The sequence below is a fragment of the Bos taurus genome, chromosome 14, assembly GCF_002263795.3.
Source record: "Bos taurus isolate L1 Dominette 01449 registration number 42190680 breed Hereford chromosome 14, ARS-UCD2.0, whole genome shotgun sequence".
Taxonomy (NCBI): Eukaryota; Metazoa; Chordata; class Mammalia; order Artiodactyla; family Bovidae; genus Bos; species Bos taurus.
Genome location: NC_037341.1, coordinates 40,011,202 through 40,029,942, shown reverse-complemented (window position 1 = coordinate 40,029,942; position 18,741 = coordinate 40,011,202). Strand labels below are relative to the sequence as shown.

At 39.3% G+C, this 18,741-nt stretch overlaps 1 protein-coding gene across 4 annotated transcripts in view; it reads right to left on the bottom strand.

The window, feature by feature from the left end:
- The window catches only part of ZFHX4 (zinc finger homeobox 4), a 205,401-nt gene that overhangs the window by 24,209 nt on the left and 162,451 nt on the right, over positions 1–18,741 (bottom strand). For 2 of the 4 annotated variants that reach the window (XM_005215522.5, XM_025001711.2), the window contains exons 5-6: positions 11,227–11,295; positions 2,688–2,804 (exon numbers count right to left, since the gene is read on the bottom strand). In XM_005215522.5, coding sequence (XP_005215579.1) covers positions 2,688–2,804; positions 11,227–11,295 — 186 coding nt within the window. 4 annotated transcript variants of the gene reach the window in all.

Below are 18,741 nucleotides of genomic sequence, written 5' to 3'. Positions count from 1 at the left end.
ACTTGCATATTGCCAAGTCTCATTTTGAAAGCTCCCGTCCTAGAGATTAATGTCAGCAACAAAGTACAACAGCTTATACAAACACCTTCTTCCTAACATGTGTTAATTCCTTCCTGTCTAAAAAATTCTGTGTTAAAGTGAGGTCACACAGTTTTCCCATCTAGCACATTCAGATAGTGATTAATGTATAAATTTGCCAGGATTTTTGACATTTATAATTGACATCAGGGAGAAAACCAATATACACATAAGTGGATAATCATTAGAAATACTTACAAGAAAAAAAAACAACAACCATGTAATAATTTTTTCACCTAATCAGATTCAATGTAGAAAGCAGAAAACTTTGTTAAATGTTCACGTGAGAGTGGGCACCCCTGTCTTGTTCCTGATCTTAGAGGAAATGCTTTCTGTTTTTCACCATTGAAAATAATGTTTGTTGTCGGTTTCTCATATGTGTATGTATGCCTATGGCTGATTCATGTTGATCTATGGCAGAAACCAACACAACATTGTAAAGCAGTTATCCTCCAGTTAAAAATAATAAATAAATAAAAATGTACCAAGGGGGTTAAAAATGTTCATGTGAGTTGTCAATAGTAAGAACTGTCAATGTCTGGGACATTTCAAAGCTAAACATTTGCATCTCAGTAATTCCTTTGAGTTGGCTAAAGTACATTTTTATCCCTATAGATGTAGTTGGAGAGGCATTCCTGTAGGGCTAAAAATGTGTCTTAGAAAACTATCATTATCTAACGGTCTGTATCCTCTCACATGCCTGAGTCCTGATGAGATGGTACAATGAGATCCCCAAGAAAGCGTAATAACTCATCAGGCCATTAGGGAGTGATTGAGCCCATTATTTATGTAGACCAGTAAACCAAGCTGATGGAGATAGAGCCCTTGTATCTGTGGTATGTTCCAAGCAAGACTCCTTACTCATTGATGAGATTGGAGCCATTTTCAAAAGATTCCCACAACTCATCCTTTACAAGGTATTAGTTACTGAAAACCAAGCACAATGTCACATTCCTAAGCATTACGTGAATACTCAACAAACACCAATGGGCTGTGTGTTTGACACATTCTTCTGCATGTGTTGGGTTAGGGGTGGAACATACCCTGCAGTCTCTTTTGGTACAACTGTGAGAAAATCACTACTGAAGGCAGGGAGAATCATGGCCTTCCTGAAGTAGTCAAGCAGCTACCTTTCATGAGATCCTCCTAGACCTAAGCTGACTCCCTTGCTATTTCCAATTCTTTCCAAATGAAGTTTAGATGGCACTGCCCTTGACCTTAACTGATCACAAGGTATTTCAAATACCTTGTCAGTAACCCCAGGAGCTGTATTATTATACAGCTAGGGGATCTTTTTTTTTTTTTTTTTGTACATTCTTTAGGCTCAAAACCAACCTTAGATCCTCTTTGTTAAAATCAAATTAGAATCATATGCTAGCCACTATATGCTAGATGCAAATTTAAATGGTACTTTTTTCACTGGATTCTGGAGAAAAATTCAGCATGGAAGGGTATGGGGTGGGTAGCAGGGAGGCTCTTCAAATAATTTGCAAAGGGAATGGAAAATTTAGATCTGCAAAGACTGAGTTACAAATGCAGGATGGTTCAGATTTAAATAAACGTGCACGTGAAAATGATGTTTTTTGCACAAGTCAATGTCTTCATAGCGAAAACAAGCTTCTTTAGATGCGGCTGTCACTGGAATTCCAGGAAAAGATAGATGACTACCTGAAACGAATAGGCTTGAACCCGTTTCAGCACTTCTTCTGCTTCAATGAGTCCAACATAATAAAACTAGGTATAGCGTGCAGCAAAAGTAGCCAATGTAATATTCATTGCAACCATAGATTTCCATCTCATACATACAAAGCATGGATGAAGTCATATATTTGCCAAATCAAACACAGAAAAAGCCTTAGGTATCCACACCAGATGCTAGCCTAGGGTTTGTTTGTGCACAAGTAAATGTCATGACACGAAGGTTTGTTTTCAAAGACAGTAGCTTTCATTACTGGGATTTGTCTATTCTAGAAGATCAAAATTACCCAGCACCTAATCCCTTCTCAATGATATTTCCTCTTCTTAGGCTGAATCATCTGTAAACTTTTTCACTGGATTTTGTTTGAAATGCCTCAAATAGATGCCCTTAAAAAGGGCAAATTCCTGAGTGTAAGTTGTAAAAAAAAAAAAAAAAAAAAAAACAGAAAGCAAGGAAAAATAACATTTATTTTTAGGGTTACGTGGTTTAGGGAGGGAGGGGGGTGCATATGATTGAATGAAAAAATTCAAGTGATATCTAATCCCATGCTTATGAAAAATTAATATGCCATCAGAGGAATCACAAGTATAGCTAAGATTAATGAAAGGCGCTTAAAAAATTACAAGCACACAAACTGATTTGATTAAAAAATAATCTCGCTGGTCGTCCTGCAATATTCTTCAACTTATCCACATCTATTCTGTCAGATGGTTATGATTAAAAATAGGTCAATGGGAGGCTACTGATAGAAATCACATGCAAAATGCACATGCAATGAATAGTAGTGGGAATGTTCAGACAGTTTAAAATGAATAAAAGCTTTTAATAAGCTGGGGGTGGGTCAGCAAAGGAAGGGTTGATCGCTGGGATGGGGTGGGGGAGGGAAAGGTGAAAGATACTAGCATCTTACCGGAGTCTTTATTAGAGTTTTTGCCTTCACTATTGTCTCTCTCACTCGTGTCTTTCTCATCCTCGTCAGCCCCGGCTATAGGTTTAATGGCTCCTTCTGCCTCCTCATTCTGTTCTTCTGCTAAGAAATACACACCAGTCAGTAGGATGGAAAACCCCAGAAACACACACCCGAAAATAAACAATGTGACCATTTAAAAATTTTGTTACTTAGGAATCATTTGCAGACATTCCTTCTCAAAAAAGAACATGAATTTATTCAAAAGTCACTATTAGAACCTGCTGGCTCTACCAATGCAGGGTTTGTTTTTTATCTCAAGCCACTTCTTTTATTTCCACTGAGAAAATGTGCCCATACTAAATTAAAAGAAGTCTTTTCAAAGAAATGCGGTTTGAGCTAGAAAAGATTTAAAAATGAATGCGAGGCGATTTTGTAATTTCAATAGTAGAGCCTTCGAAACTACATGAACCCGCTTCTCCATGGATTTGGATAAACGGCAGAAGGAAGCAAATTCTCAGAAAAATGTCTTCATAATATAATGTGATAATGATGGGTTAAATATAAGACAGGTGTTACTCTCAACTTTCAGTCCTTAGACCCCAGAGGAATCCTTTGGAATTTGTCAGAGTAAGATCACAAAACTTCAGTTATCCTGGGATTTTTTTTTTTTTTTTCTATAGGGGGAGCTCTACGGAGTGTAGGACAGAAGAAGGTATACTTCTTCTATGACAACCACATCACCCCACACCTCATTCATGGGTTTCACACCAGCTAGATTACATGGAAATCCTCATAGTAACTCAACCCTATTTAATTATTCTGTAAATCTTAGCTACGCCGCTGCTGGTGGATTAATCTGTTTATGCAGTTAGCCTCTATGCTGGGTCGGTGTAGCACTAATCCGTGAAAGGCCCACTGTTCTCTTTCATCCTGCGATCATTTGTCTCTCACTGTGCTGATGTCACATTTTAATGAATTTTTAGCAATCTGAGTAATGCCAGATAACCAGACTTGCAACTCCCCACAGCATGGCATGCTGTTTTCATTGCGGCACAAAAAATAAAAATCCTATTCCCCTGTTCAGGTAGGAATTACATAAATTAGGAGAAGAAGGTAAAATGGGATTTGAAGCACCAGGCTCCTCAATTTCATAAAATCTTTAATGACCATATAAATTAACCCTGGAAAGGCAAAAGGTCACTGACACCCATTTGCATACACTCTTCTATTTGCTTTTGATAAGCAGAGCTTTTATGCAGAGAACATGATACAATTAACCCTTCAAGAACCGTACAAAACGCGACTCTGGACATTTTAAGTGTCAAGCATTAACTGAAAATTACACACTGCATAAAATTTTCATTGCAAATGCTATAGTGATTGAAAGGGGAAATCGTGGCCCTCTCCACACCCCATGTTTTTTTAATAATGTTCTGACAGCAGAATGAAATATCCACTGTCATATGTAGCAGCTGAGCACCAAAAAGAAAAAGAAAAAAAAAAAATTGCTATTTAGTGTTTCACTTGCCAGCCATGCTGTACCACTAGAGACCAGAAGACAACAGGAGGGGGATTGGTTCTGGGCTCAATGGCAGAAACTCCAAAGAAAGACTCCAAGTTTGAAAACAAGGATGTTTAAAACATGTGAAATCAGAGTTTATTTCAACCGGAAGTCCTCAAAGGCACCATGCAAATCTACTGACTCCATAGATACACTTTCGTGTTGCACCAAAATGCAGGGGAGGTCTTCAGGGAGAGGTCAGTCATTGGAGGGTTCGGGGGAAACTTCCCTTTCAGGCAAATACACGTGAAAATTGTACTTGAAGATGAATCAACCCTTCTCATGGCCCTACCCTTCAGTGATAAGAGGTGATCAAACCCAGACCTCCTCCTTCCAGCAGGGGGCCAGGCTGGGTGGGGACCGTGGCCTGGCTCCGTTTGGGAGGCTGAAATCATAACTGGATTAGGTGGTGTTCCCCTCTCCCCTCCCAAGTCCACACACGTGACTCGACCATCCAGTGTCAGGCCTGCGACCTACGCGACAGCCCGTGGCACTTCCTTCTCAAACTCGTCCCAGGAAAGGGGTGCGAGACTACTGGGAGCGGATTTACTAGACCTTCCCCCCAGGGCTGGAAAACGAAGCGTCAGAGTGCTACTGAGCGTCCTTATCTTGAGGGGACATAAAATGGTAAGGGCTAGCGCCACTCCTGTTCATAAAACATTGCGCGTCAGGAGAAGAAAACGAAAATTATGAAGGTACGAAAAGAGAAACTCCAGTACGGTCTGCGTCTCATCAGACGGTTTCTGCAGGATCCTCTGGTATGTGTCTTAAGTGTGAGAGAAATTCCCAGACAAGTTCTTCTATACATCACGGTGGTGTCTGACCCCAGCCTGACCCTGGCAACAGTTTGAGAAATCTGAATGTGAACAAAGACTCTGTGTCAGCAGCGGGGAGAGATTGTGGGATAGACGCTCCCCATCAACTTAATCGCAAACAGCAGTTCTGAGGCCATAACTTTGCCCGGCTCCTCCAAGCCACAGCTCATAACCTCCAGGGTGGATTTGCCCGCACTCCCTCGGCTTCTGTGACTTCGGGCGCCCCTCCGCCTTTTCTGGTTCTTCCTTTGAAGTAGGCAGGCAATTAGCTCTAATGCTCCAGCAATTCAGACCTGTTTTGTGGTTTCCAAGGCGAAAGCTGTTTATTACAGGTAGGGCTCTTTGGAGCCATAGAACTTGGCGAATTTTTAATCAGGCAAAAAAGAATCAAAGGGTAACTTTTGTACGCCATAAAGTTTCCTCCGAGTCAGGAGGAAAAGGTCACTTTCGTTCTTCAGGAGAGTTTTCGAAATAAATTTGACATTCGTTTTATAAATAGGCTTTACAGTCAAGAGTATTAAGGGTGGAGAAACCACTTTCCCCTAGAAAACCATGTAGGTTGGATTTGGGGTGAAGGGCAAGAGTTGGCTACGTTTTCATTTTCAAGTACCACATTTCCTCAACTGTAAAATGCTGTAAAATGTAAGATGCTTACATTTTATGAAAAAAGGAAGAGAATTTTATGAAAAAAGGAAAAAAGTATACAGCATGAAATATATCAAAGGGATGTCTTAGAACTCAGGGAAATTACAGAAAATTCCAAAATAAAGATGCTAAAGCAGTTTTCATTTTCATCAATAAATTTCTTCAATATATTATATGTAATAATAATGAAAGTGTAGCATTTCATAAAATAGTTATATTCCCACTGTGTATATTTCAATTATTTTGCCTCATGGAAAACACAGTATTCATATGTTAAATTTTATGATATAATTCAAACATGCATTAGGTCCAGTAGAACTTCCTGATTTTCAAATAAATGATAAAACATTTCAAAATAATAGGAAGAAGACAAAATAATTTTATAGTCTCACAACGGTACAATTAACTTCCCCTTGCATTGTTATAGGGCTTCCCTGGTAGCTCAGCTGGTCAAGAATCTGCCTGCAATGCAGGAGACGCCAAATCTGCTTCATGCTCTCTCTCTGATCTAAACACCAGTTTTGTTCCTACTGCTTTATTATACAGTTGGGTTTGGGAACCCTCTGAGTCTTCTAAGGAAACCACCACATACTTTTTAAACCCATAGTGTGGTGTTGGAGAAGACTCCTGAGAGTCCCTTGGACTGCAAGGAGATCCAACCAGTCCATTCTAAAGGAGATCAGCCCTGGGATTTCTTTGGAAGGAATGATGCTAAAGCTGAACTTTTCCAGTACTTTGGCCACCTCATGCGAAGAGTTGACTCATTGGAAAAGACCCTGGTGCTGGGAGGGATTGGGGGCAGGAGGAGAAGGGGACAACAGAGGATGAGAGGGCTGGATGGCATCACGGACTCTATGGACGTGAGTTTGAGTGAACTCCGGGAGTTGGTGATGGACAGGGAGGCCTGGTGTGCTGCGATTCATGGGGTCGCAAAGACTCAGACATGACTGAGCGACTGAGCTGAACTGAACTGAAAGAGAAAGCGAAGGATAGCAACTGAAACATCTTTAGTTTTTCACATGGAGCATCAATTCTAGACACTTGGCTTATAAGAATTCCTTCTTGTGCCCCTTCTTTGTCTCCCTGTTCAGCTCTACTCCCTCAAAATCTATCCTTTTTATGACCTACTTAAATCTGACTTCTCTATGTAACATCTTTCAGTGACTGCCATTACACAAAGAAAAAGCTCAATCTTCTGAACAGGGCAAGAATAGCTAGTCTCTGTCTATCACTCCAGTCTCATCTTTCTTCACTTCCTACCTGGCACTTAACTTGAGAACAGTCTCAAATTTCAGGGCATCAGAATCGCCTGGAAGACTGGTTAAACCACAGATTGTTGGGCTCTATCCCTACAAATTCTGACTCTGGTAGTGTAGAGTAAGGCCTGAGAATTTACATCTCCAAGTTCCAGATGATGTTAATACTCTTGGTCCAAGACCACATTTCATGAACACACACAGTCATTGATGCCTACCTCCTTTCTATAAGAAACACCGTTCTGTTTCTTGTCTTTTCTAGAATGAATTTTCTTCACTGTATTTAACTCCCATCTTTTCTTTAAGTTTAGCTTGGCAAATATCATTTTTATCATATGTAAAAATGGAGCTAATGCTACTTACTTCATAGACTTGTTATAATATATAAAAATTAGCACAGAACTTAATGCAAAATAAGTACTAAAAATGCTAGCAGTATTATTACTCTTAATTGCTTCTTTTTATATTAGAGAGAAAGTGAAAGTGAGTCGCTCAGTCGTGTCCAACTCTTTATGACCCCATGGACTGTAGCCCACCAGGCTCCTCCGTCCATGGAATTTTCCAGCTAGAGTACTAGAGTTGCCATTTCCTTCTCCAGGGAATCTTCTTGACCCAGAGATTGAACTCAGGTCTCCTGCATTGCAGGCAGATGCTTTACCTTCTGAGCCACCAATTTAGTTATTTTTAATTGACTGATGATTGCTTTACAATAGTGGTTTGATTTCTGTCATGCATCAACATGAATTAACCATAGGTCTACATATATCCCTCCTCTCTTTTAATTGCTTCTTTCTCCAAAAAGTCTTCTCTGAATGCTGAACTAAGATTAGTGTTTCTGGATAGGTTTTTTTTTTTTTCTTTTTCTTGTTCATTAGTGTAAGACAACTTAAGTTAGCATGTGGAAATCAGTATTACCTACTTCCCCTAATAGGTACACACTTACTGAAAACAGTGATTGTCTTTTTTGTCAGTGTTCCAGAAGCACCAACCCCAGGGCTGGAATTATAGAAGGCAGGCAGAGCTTGTTACCTAGAACACTGAGTTCCATTTAGGAAGCAAAACTGGGAAAAGGAAAAGAGGAGTCTAGACTCTATTGCTTTCCTCCATTCGTGTTCAATTAAACCTAAAAGAAGCATTTGTTTGGTTTTTTTTGGTTTTGGTCTGGTTTGGGTTGTTTTGTTTTGGTTTAAATTTTCTCTCTCTACTCAATCATGTTCATTATTCAACCATTGCTGGCCTGGCTCCACATCTATTGCTCTTCTCAAAGCCACTGATGACTTCCATGCTGTGAAATCCAATGGCCACTTTGCATCTTACTTGACTTTGCTCAGAAGATGTTAGTTACTACTCCTTTCTCCTTGAAAAACTCCCTTTCTTGAATTTCATTGCATCAGACTATTGTGATGCCGTACCCCTCTGAAAGTTCTTTCTTATTCCCCTTTGCTGGGGACTCCTCCATTACAAATCTAAATATTGGAATGTCTCCAGCATTGGTCCTAAGTCCTATTCTCTTATCCACAAAGAATGTTTGATTTGAGGAAAAATAATGATATCCCTAGATGACTTCATCCAGGTCCACTGGTTTCAATTTTGCATCTCCATTTGGATGTCTGAAAGGCATATCAAACTTAATATGTCAAATCGGAGCTCTTGATCAGCCTTCAACGTACTCTTTCTCCCCAGTCTCCACGATCTCAGTGAATGGTACCACCATTCACCAAAAGCAAGGCTCATCACTGACTTCTTTCTCCTTCTTATATGCACACCAATCTATCAGAAAGTCCTATTAATTCCAATTCCAGGATATCTTATATACAGTAAACCCATCTATTTCTTTTCATTTTCATTGCCAGTACTGTTAACTGCTTACCTGTAGCTTGCAGTGGTCTCATTACTGGGAAAGACTTGCTCTTGCTTTCCCATAATTTATTCAGCACACCTTAATAAAATCGAGCCATTCTGCTGTTTGAGTCCTGCCATGGCTTCCTATTTTGTTTAAAATAACATAGGAACTCTCCACTGTGGTTAAACTGATCAGGCCTCTGTCTACCTTTATGACTTCACCTTACATTGCTCTCCTCTTCACTCATCTCTCTCCACACTACCCTTCTTTCTCTTCACAGAATATGACCAACCTCTTCCCTCTGTCTGTAATGTCTTTCCCCTAATTTTCTCCTTATTATTTTGTACTCAACTTACCTGTCATTTCCTTAGAGAACTTCTCTGACCACTGTTTCTAATATAGCGTCTCACCAGTCACACAGGTGGGGGCCTCAGACTTTAGTGGGAATCACTGTCACCTGGAGGGCATGTTAAACCCTAGACTGCCGGGCCCCATCTTCAGTGCTTCTGATACATTAAATCTGGGATAGGGCCTAAGAATCTGCATTCTTTCCAGTTCCTGTATCGTGCTGATGCTGTCTGTAAGGAGTCCACACTTTGAAAACCTCTGCTCTACTTCCTCCATATTTGTTGAAATCTGAAAATAACTAATTTGTATAGAAATAACATCTAAAAGGGCTTCCCAGTGGCCCTAGTGATAAAGAACTTGTCTGCCAATGCAGGAGACATAAGAGACTTGGGTTCCATCTCTGGGTTGGGAAGATCTCCTGGAGAAGGGAATGGCAACCCACTCCAGTATTCTTGCCTAGAGAATCTCATGGACAGAGAAGCTTAGAGGGCTACAAGTCCATAAGGTTGCAGAGTCAGACATGGCTGAAGTGACTTGGCACATATGCATGAAACATCTAAAAAATGAGAGAACTAATCAGCCTTACTCAAAACTTATGCCCCACAGTTCCCACCAATTTTGAGTAAATTGATGATTCTGAGTTTTCTTACTTGGGGTAATGAGGACTATGGTATGATATAATCAATTAAGATCAAAGAGGAGAAGAAATGGTTTGCAGAGAAGAGCTCAATTTGGAATTTGTTATATTTGATTTCTATGTAGAACATCTCCATGAAACTATCCAGAAGGCATGGGAGTGTCTAAATATAAAACTTCTCAGAAAGGTTGAAGATATAAATTTTGATGTCTTTGTTTATAAAACAAATATATTGACAGGTAGTGGTCTCTTTTTAATTTGATATATTTCTCATAGTTTTGATTTTTGCCCTATTATTTTCAACCTAGTCATTAATGCAATTTTTTTATTGGCTTGAAGTGAGGAAGATAAACTGAGTTTATGCTAATTTATTTTAAATATATTCTGATTTTCTATGGAAAAGTAACATAAGATGAAAAATAAATAATGATTTATAAATAAAAAAGTATTCATGAGATAGGCATTCAGTTCAGTTCAGTTCAGTCGCTCAGTCATGTCCGACTCTTTGTGACCCCATGAATCACAGCACGCCAGGCCGCCCTGTCTATCACCAACTCCCGGAGTTCACCCAAACTCATGTGCATCAAGTCGGTGATGCCATCCAGCCATTTCATCCTCTGTTGTCCCCTTCTCCTCCTGCCCCCAATCCCTCCCAGCATCAGGGTCTTCTTTTCCAATGAGTCAACTCTTCGCGTGAGATAGGCATAGGTGAAGGTAAACTTTACTTTTAAGAATTTTTAAAGAGGGAAGTTCTGACTTTATATTGGAGGGATAGTTTCACTTGAAATTTTAAAACATATTTCAAAACCCCATTATAAATGTGAGGGACTTTTTATAATCATATTTTGTTCTGTATTGACATTATTATTCCAATTGTATAAATCTGGAAACTGGGATCATTTTATAGCGGAAATAAGTGAGGTGTATTATAGCAACATGGATGAAATTCCTCTTAAACTATGTGAATATAATGCAGCTAAAAAGGCCTCACCTCCATTTTTTAACACACACATAAGCATGCAAATCATAGGAGCCAGTGATTGTGTTGACACAGTTGTAAAAATCCAATCAACTCATTACCAAAACTAACTCCAGCATCCAGGTTGTTTGACTTGGGGCAGAAACAATACCCAGCTTATTGACTTTCACATTGTATAAAACCATCCATTTATGTAAAAAATTTCACTCTGTATAAATGTAGATGTGAGAAATTATCCAGCAGAAGTTACTTGTTCTCTGGGAATTTCCTTTACATATGCATCCAAATTTGACTATATTTAATTTTTATATTAAATTGATATATTCTATATAGGATTTAAATTTTTTGTGTGATTTGATCAGTTCTAGCTAGGGCAGTTCCAGAGAGTTTATTTCATAGATTATGAAAGTAACAAATGTAATTCATTTAAGACAGACAAGAATAAGACAAATTACCTGAGGTTGCTCTCAACTGCTGCTCTGTAAGATCATCCTCACAGGTCCTGGCTCCCAAAGAGGCAGTTTCTGCAGAGGACATCAGAATGAAAGGTAGTCAGCACACCATGGTCAGCTCTGTGGTGTCAGTCAATACCACAGAACCAAAATTTGACTTTCAAAGAGATAAGCACCAGGTAGAATTTGCTGGCACACCTTACACCCTAGTGGCTGCCCAAATGAGTCCAAAGAATAGTAAGCCTAGATCTCATTCTCATGATCAGCCACACACAACAAATACAATCATAGAGAATAAAATATGGAAACAGGAAAGGCTCATTCAGATTTTTTGCACTTGGTTATCTGGCCAAGCCTACATGTTATAATGACAATGGCATATTGCATAAAACTGGGAGCATAGTTTTATTTCTGTGTCAAAAAAATAAAGAAAACCCCTCAATATACAATTCACTGGTAGCTCATATGGGAAAGAATCTTCCTGCAATGCAGAAGATCTGGGTTCAATCCCTGAGTCTAGACAATCCCTTGGAAAAGGGCATGGGAACCCACTCCAGTATTCTTGCCTGAGGTCAGAGGGGCCTGGCCGGCTACAGTCCATGGGGTCGCAAAGAGTTGGACACAATTGAGCAACTAACACAATATAGGAGAGATGATGTGAGAGACCAAAACAGAAAACAAGTACTTGAAGAAAACTGAAGAATAAGTTCAAGTCATCAATGAAGTCACATCTTTATTCTGATCTATTATGTGAGCCCCAGAGCAGAAGTGTTGACAACATCCTGGTTTGCTAAATTCATGCCCAAGTCCTAAGTTCCATCTAACTCTGCTCTTCGAGTTCCCTGTTGTAGGAGAATCTATGATAAACAAGACTTAAGGAATCACCTTCAACACCTTATTTTTTCTCTACAGCAATTCAACACTTGCTATTCATTTCATTTTACAATGTACCTTTCATGTCTGTTTCTCTATTTCTCTGTCATTGTATCTCTCCTGATCATTTCAGTAGCCTCCACAACAATTTCCCTGCCTGGAATTCCATGTCTTTCCAGTCTAATCTCTCATAATATCTCAAGAACTATCTTTCACGAAAACAGAATTGCTTGAGTAAAAATCAGAGTTCTAGCACTTTCCAGGTAAGGGAACCCTTAAGTATATTACTTAACCTCTCTAAGCCCTGATTTCCTCATTTGTAAAATGCAGAAATAATTACATAAATAATCAGCAACTGTAAGAGAAAATAACACAAATAAAGGTAAAATGTGATATGGACTTCAAAGTAAGAAAAGCTCATATATTATTGAGAGGATAAAAAAGTTGTTATACAATTCTTACACTGCCAAAGAGACTCAAGTTTATCTAATATTTCTAGGCAATAGCATCTGTGGTTGATTCTGAAGGTTTGAATTAAACAAATAATGAACCTTAAAAATAGAAGTGCACACCAAAGCACTATTATTACATTCACTAATTGTTTCTCCTGCTACATACAAAATCTTTGGCCTTTGTTGGTAAACTGTTTAAAAACAATACAATCATAATAAATACATAGTACCCATTCCCAAGAATAATAACAACAACAAAAAAACAATTATCTTGTAACTATATCTTTTTTTTTAATTTTTTAAATTTTATTTTATTTTTAAACTTTACATAATTGTATTAGTTTTGCCAAATATCAAGATGAATCCGCCACAGGTATACATGTGTTCCCCATCCTGAACCCTCCTCCCTCCTCCCTCCCCATACCATCCCTCTGGGTCGTCCCAGTGCACTAGCCCCAAGCATCCAGTATCGTGCATCAAACCTGGACTGGCAACTCGTTTCTTACATGATATTTTACATGTTTCAATGCCATTCTCCCAAATCATCCCACCCTCTCCCTCTCCCACAGAGTCCATAAGACTGTTCTATACATCAGTGTCTCTTTTGCTGTCTAGTACACTGGGTTATTGTTACCATCTTTCTAAATTCCATATATATGCGTTAGTATACTGTATTGATGTTTTTCCTTCTGGCTTACTTCACTCTGTATAATAGGCTCCAGTTTCATCCACCTCATTAGAACACCTCATTAAAAATATCTTGTAACTATATCTTAAGTTAGTCTTGAGAAAAAAGAATTTGTCATCAGTTTTTGCTTATAAATTGAGGAATAACTTCCAAATAGATCACAGCATTGATGTCTATAATCAATAGACCACTCAAGAAGCCCACTTTTTCCTCCTGGCAACTTCTCACTTCGTTATACCTTGATCAATATTGTTTGTTTTATTTTTTGAATGTTTTTTTGTTCTTCTGTTCAACTCTCATTCATCCCTCAAAACCCAAAGCAAGGGTTACTTCCTCTTTGCTTGTGTAACAATTAGCCTTTATACATCTCAGCACTTCTGATGCATTGCATTGCATTATGTGATCTATGTCTGTTTACTCAATAAATTGTGAGTTCCTTAAGAAATTTCATTTTCACATATTCTCAATCAAGGAGAGAGTGAAGAATATGAAAGTCACCTTGTTGTTCAGTCGTTAAGTCATGTCTGACTCTTTGTGACCTCATGGACTGCAGCAAGCCAGGCTTCCCTGTCCTTCACTATATCCCAGAGTTTGCTCAAACTCACCTCCATTGAGTCCGTGATGCCATCCAAGCATCTCATCCTCCGTTGCCCCTTCTCCTCCCGCCCCCAGTGTTTCCCAGCTTTAGGGTCTTTTCCAATGAGTTGGCTCTTTGCATCACCTAGGACACCTTTATTCAAAATATTAAACTACACCCTATGTCCTGAAATAGATGAAATTCAAGATGAGTATTTTACGAAAGCTTCCCAGGAGCCTTAGGACTCTATAAATTCAAAACTTTCTCAAATATACCAAAAACAAGTAAGTCATCTTATATATACATATGGAGAAGGAAATGGCAACCCCTCAAATATTCCTGCCTGGGAAATCCCATGCACAGGGGAGCCTGGCAGGCTATAGTCCTTGGGGTCCCAAAGAGTCGGACACGACTGAGTAACTAAACCATCACCACCATATATACATATAAATATTGTGTTTAAAATCATTTCTTCCCCTCTTTTCTAGCGAAAAACAATCCTATTTTATCAAATAATCTTACCATTGCACACACATACACACTGAAGTGTATCAAACAGATTTGTTCAAATAGACATCAGTAGTGACTGAACAACAAGAAACAGTATCTAAGTAAATTTTTTCAAAGGATTGCTACTTTTCAAAGATTTATGATAATAAAAAGAACACAATGACAAACATTAAGTTTCCATCTCTGCCAGGTACTGTGGTAAACTATTTGTGTAAAAGCAGTCATGTAACCTTCATGTAAGCTAGTGAAGGTGATGGAATTCCAGTTGAGCTACTTCAAATCCTCAATGATGCTGTGAAAGTGCTGCACTCAATATGCCAGCAATTTGGAAAACTCAGAAATGGCCACAGGACTGGAAAAGGTCAGTTTTCATTCCAATCCCCAAGAAAGGCAATGCCAAAGAATGCTCAAACTTCCACACAATTGCACTCATCTCACGCGCTAGTAAAGTAATCCTTAAAATTCTCCAAGCCAGGCTTCAACAATATGTGACCATGAGCTTCCAGATGTTCAAGCTGGATTTAGAAAAGACAGAGGAACCAGAGATCAAATTGCCAACATCCGCTGGATCATGGAAAAAGCAAAGGAGTTCCAGAAAAACATCTATTTCTGTTTTATTGACTATGCCAAAGCCTTTGACTGTGTGGATCACAATAAACTGTGGAAAATTCTGAGAGAGATGGGAATACCAGACCACCTGACCTGCCTCTTGAGAAATCTGTATGCAGGTCAGGAAGCAACAGTTAGAACTGGACATAGAACAACAGACTGGTTCCAAATCGGAAAGGGAGTATGTCAAGGCTGTATATTGTCACCATGCTTATTTAACTTATATGCAGAGTACATCATGAGAAACGCTGGGCTGGATGGAGCACAAGTTGGAATCAAGATTGCCAGGAGAAATATCAATAACCTCAGATATGCAGATGACACCACCCTTATGGCAGAAAGTGAAGAGGAACTAAAGAGCCTCTTTGTTCTTGATGAAAGTGAAAGAGGAGATTGAAAAAGTTGGCTTAAAACTCAACATTCAGAAAACTAAGATCATGGTATCTGGTCCCATGACTTCATGGCAAATAGATGAAGAAACAGGGGAAACAGTGTCAGACTTTATTTTTGGGGGCTCCAAAATCACTGCAGATGGTGACTGCAGCCATGAAATTTAAAGATGCTTACTCCTTGGGAGAAAAGTTATGACCAACCAAGATAACATATTAAAAAGCAGAGATGTTATTTTGCCAACAAAGGTCCATCTAGTCCAGGCTATTGTTTTTCCAGTAGTCACGTATGGATGTGAGAGTTGGACTATAAAGAAAGCTGAGCGCTGAAGAATTGATGCTTTTGAACTGTGGTGTTGGAGAAGACTCTTGAGAGTCCCCTGGACTGCAAGGAGATCCAACCAGTCAATCCTAAAGGAAATCATTCCTGAATATTCATTGGAAGGACTGATGTTGAAAGGACTGAAGCTGAAACTCCCATACTTTGGCCATGTGATCCGAAGAGCCAACTCATTTGAAAAGACCCTGATGCTAGGAAATATTGAAGGTGGGAGGAGAAGGGGATGACAGAGGATGAGAGGTTGGATGGCATCACTGACTCAATGGACATGAGTTTGAATAAACTCCAGGAGTTGGTGATAGGCAGGCAGGCCTGGCGTGCTGTAGTCCATGGGTTTGCAGAGAGTCGAACATGACTGAGTGACTGAACTGAAGTGAACCTTCACAATACAATCAGGAGGCAATGATTAATCTTTATTTTACAAATCATGAGTCTAGAGGCTCAAAGAGGTTAAGGTCACTTGCTCCAAGTCCCCAAGTTTGAAACTGACAGAGCTTGAAATAAAACCCAGGTCTGCCTGGTAAAAAAGTCTGTGAAATTTTGGATATGTCTACTACCACAGTTTTTAGGAATCTATAAAGGTTTTCCTATCTTCATGAAAGCCAGCGAACTAAGAGTATGAGGTTTGGGGGAGTTGAGGGAGGAGGTAGGTAAGAAAGAAATTTTCACTAGTCCTATGAAAACTCTGATATTTCATAAAATATTTACATTCCTTAAATATAAACTATAACCAAACAGTTTGCTGCCACATGGAAATCTTTTCATTTGATAGTGATTTAAGGAAATGTGTGTGTATGTGTGTGTGTGTGTGTGTTTAGCTGCTGTTGCATCTGACTCTTTGCCACCCCTTGGACTGCAGCCCACCATACTCTGTCCATGGGATTTTCCAGGCAAGGATACTGGAATAGTTGCCATTTCCTCCTCCAGGAGATCTTCCTGATCCAGAGATCGAACTCATCTCCTGCACTGGCAGGTGGATTCTTTATCACTGAGCCACCTGGGAAGCCCTTTAAGGAAAATATAAAATGTCAAAACCAAAATCTTTTATTTAATCTCACAATTATGGAGACTTCTAAAGAGAATGGCTTGTGCAAATAATTTTATAAGGGAATGCAGTGAATGGCTACCCACTCCAGTATTCTTGGGGCTTCCCTGGTGGCTCAGATGGTAAAGAATCTGCCTGTAATGTGGGAGACTTGGGTTTGATCCCTGGGTCAGGAAGATCCCCTGGAGAAGGGAATAGCTATCCACTCCAGTATTCTTGTCTGGAGAATCCCATGGACAGAGGAGCCTAGCAGGCTACAGTCCATAGGGTCACAAAGAGTTGGACACGACTGTTCAAGTAACACTTTCCACTTCTTTCACAGTGCAGTATGCCACATAATTCTTTTTATATCCTCAACAGTGCTGCCTTCTTTATACAAATGATATAAATATTTTAATAAAGGAGCTTTTAACTTATCAAGTGAACTGATTAATCTATACTTTTCTGCCTGTGTAAAATGACATGTTTAAAGCTTAGTAATGATACATAGCATCTTTCAATATTTCACTTTAATAATTGCTCTGTAATAACAAATCTGACTGCTGTTAACACGATCTGTCTCTTTTCCTGGCGATTTAATTAGATTACTAATTGGTGTTCTTCAGCACCTGACCTTTCTTACTTAATACTATTTAAGAATAATACCACTGACAATTCATCTAGTATTTTACTCTATTCTGTCCATTTGGTGATGATCACATATTTAAAAATGGGATCAAATTATTTTTATTAACACAAGGTAGGAGTAATTACTGCATTTTCTGAGGAATAGTATATTGATTATAGTATCAACAGTCAGATTGTATAGTATATTACAACCATCATCACCACCACTAACATTTTACAGTATCTGAGGCTGATTGATACCCTTTATATGTGTTAGGATGCCCCAAGCAAGTGGTGGAGCTATGATTTGAATCCATACAGTTTTATTCAGGAATCTGAAACTCCAATACTTTAGCCTCCTGATGCGAAGAGCCGACTCATTGGGAAAGACCCTGATACTGGGACAAAGATTGAAGGCAAAATGAGAAGAGGGCAGCAGAGGATGAGATGGTTAGATAGCATCACCGACTCAATGTCCATGAATCTGAGCAAACTCTAGGAGATAGCCAAGGACAGGGAAGCCTAGCAGGCTACAACCTGTGGGGTCACAAAGAGTTGGACCAGTAAACGACAAAAGCTCTCTTAACCAAAATGATGTCAGTTCAGTTCAGTCGCTCAGTCATGTCCAAGTCTTTGTAACCCCATGGACAGCAGCATGCCAGGATTTCCTGTTCATCACCAACCCCCAGAGCCTTCTCCAAGCTCATGTCCATCGAGTCGGTGATGCCATACAACCATCTCATCTTCTGTCATCTCCTTCTCCTCCTGCCTTCAATCTTTCCCAGCACCAGGGTCTTTTCCAATGAGTCAGTTGTTCACATCAGGTGGCCAAAGTATTGGAGCTTCAGCTTCAGCATCAGTCCTTCCAATGAATATTCAGGAATGATTTCCTTTAGGATTGACTGGTTGGATCTCCTTGGGGTCTAAGGGACTCTCAAGAGTCTTCTCCAATACCACAGTTCAAAAGCATCAATTCTTCGGTGCTCAGCTTTCTTTATAGTCCAACTCTTACATCCATACATGACAACTGGAAAAACCATAGCTTTGACCAGACGGACCTTTTTGGTAAAGTAATATCTCTGCTTTTTAATATGCTGCCTAGGTTGGTCATAGCTTTTCTTCCAAAGAGCAAGCATCTTTTAATTTCATGGATGCAGTCACCATCTACAGTGATTTTGGAGCCCCCAAAAATAAAGACTCTCACTGTTTCCATTGTTTACCCATCTATTTACTATCTAATGATGGGACTGGGTGCAATGATCTTAGTTTTCTGAATGTTGAGTTTTAAGCCAACTTTTTCACTCTCCTCTTTCACTTTCATTAAGAGGCTCTTTGGTTCCTCTTCGCTTTCTGCCATAACGGTGGTATAATCTGCATATCTGAGGTTATTGATATTTTTCCCAGCAATCTTGATTCCAGCTTGTGCTTC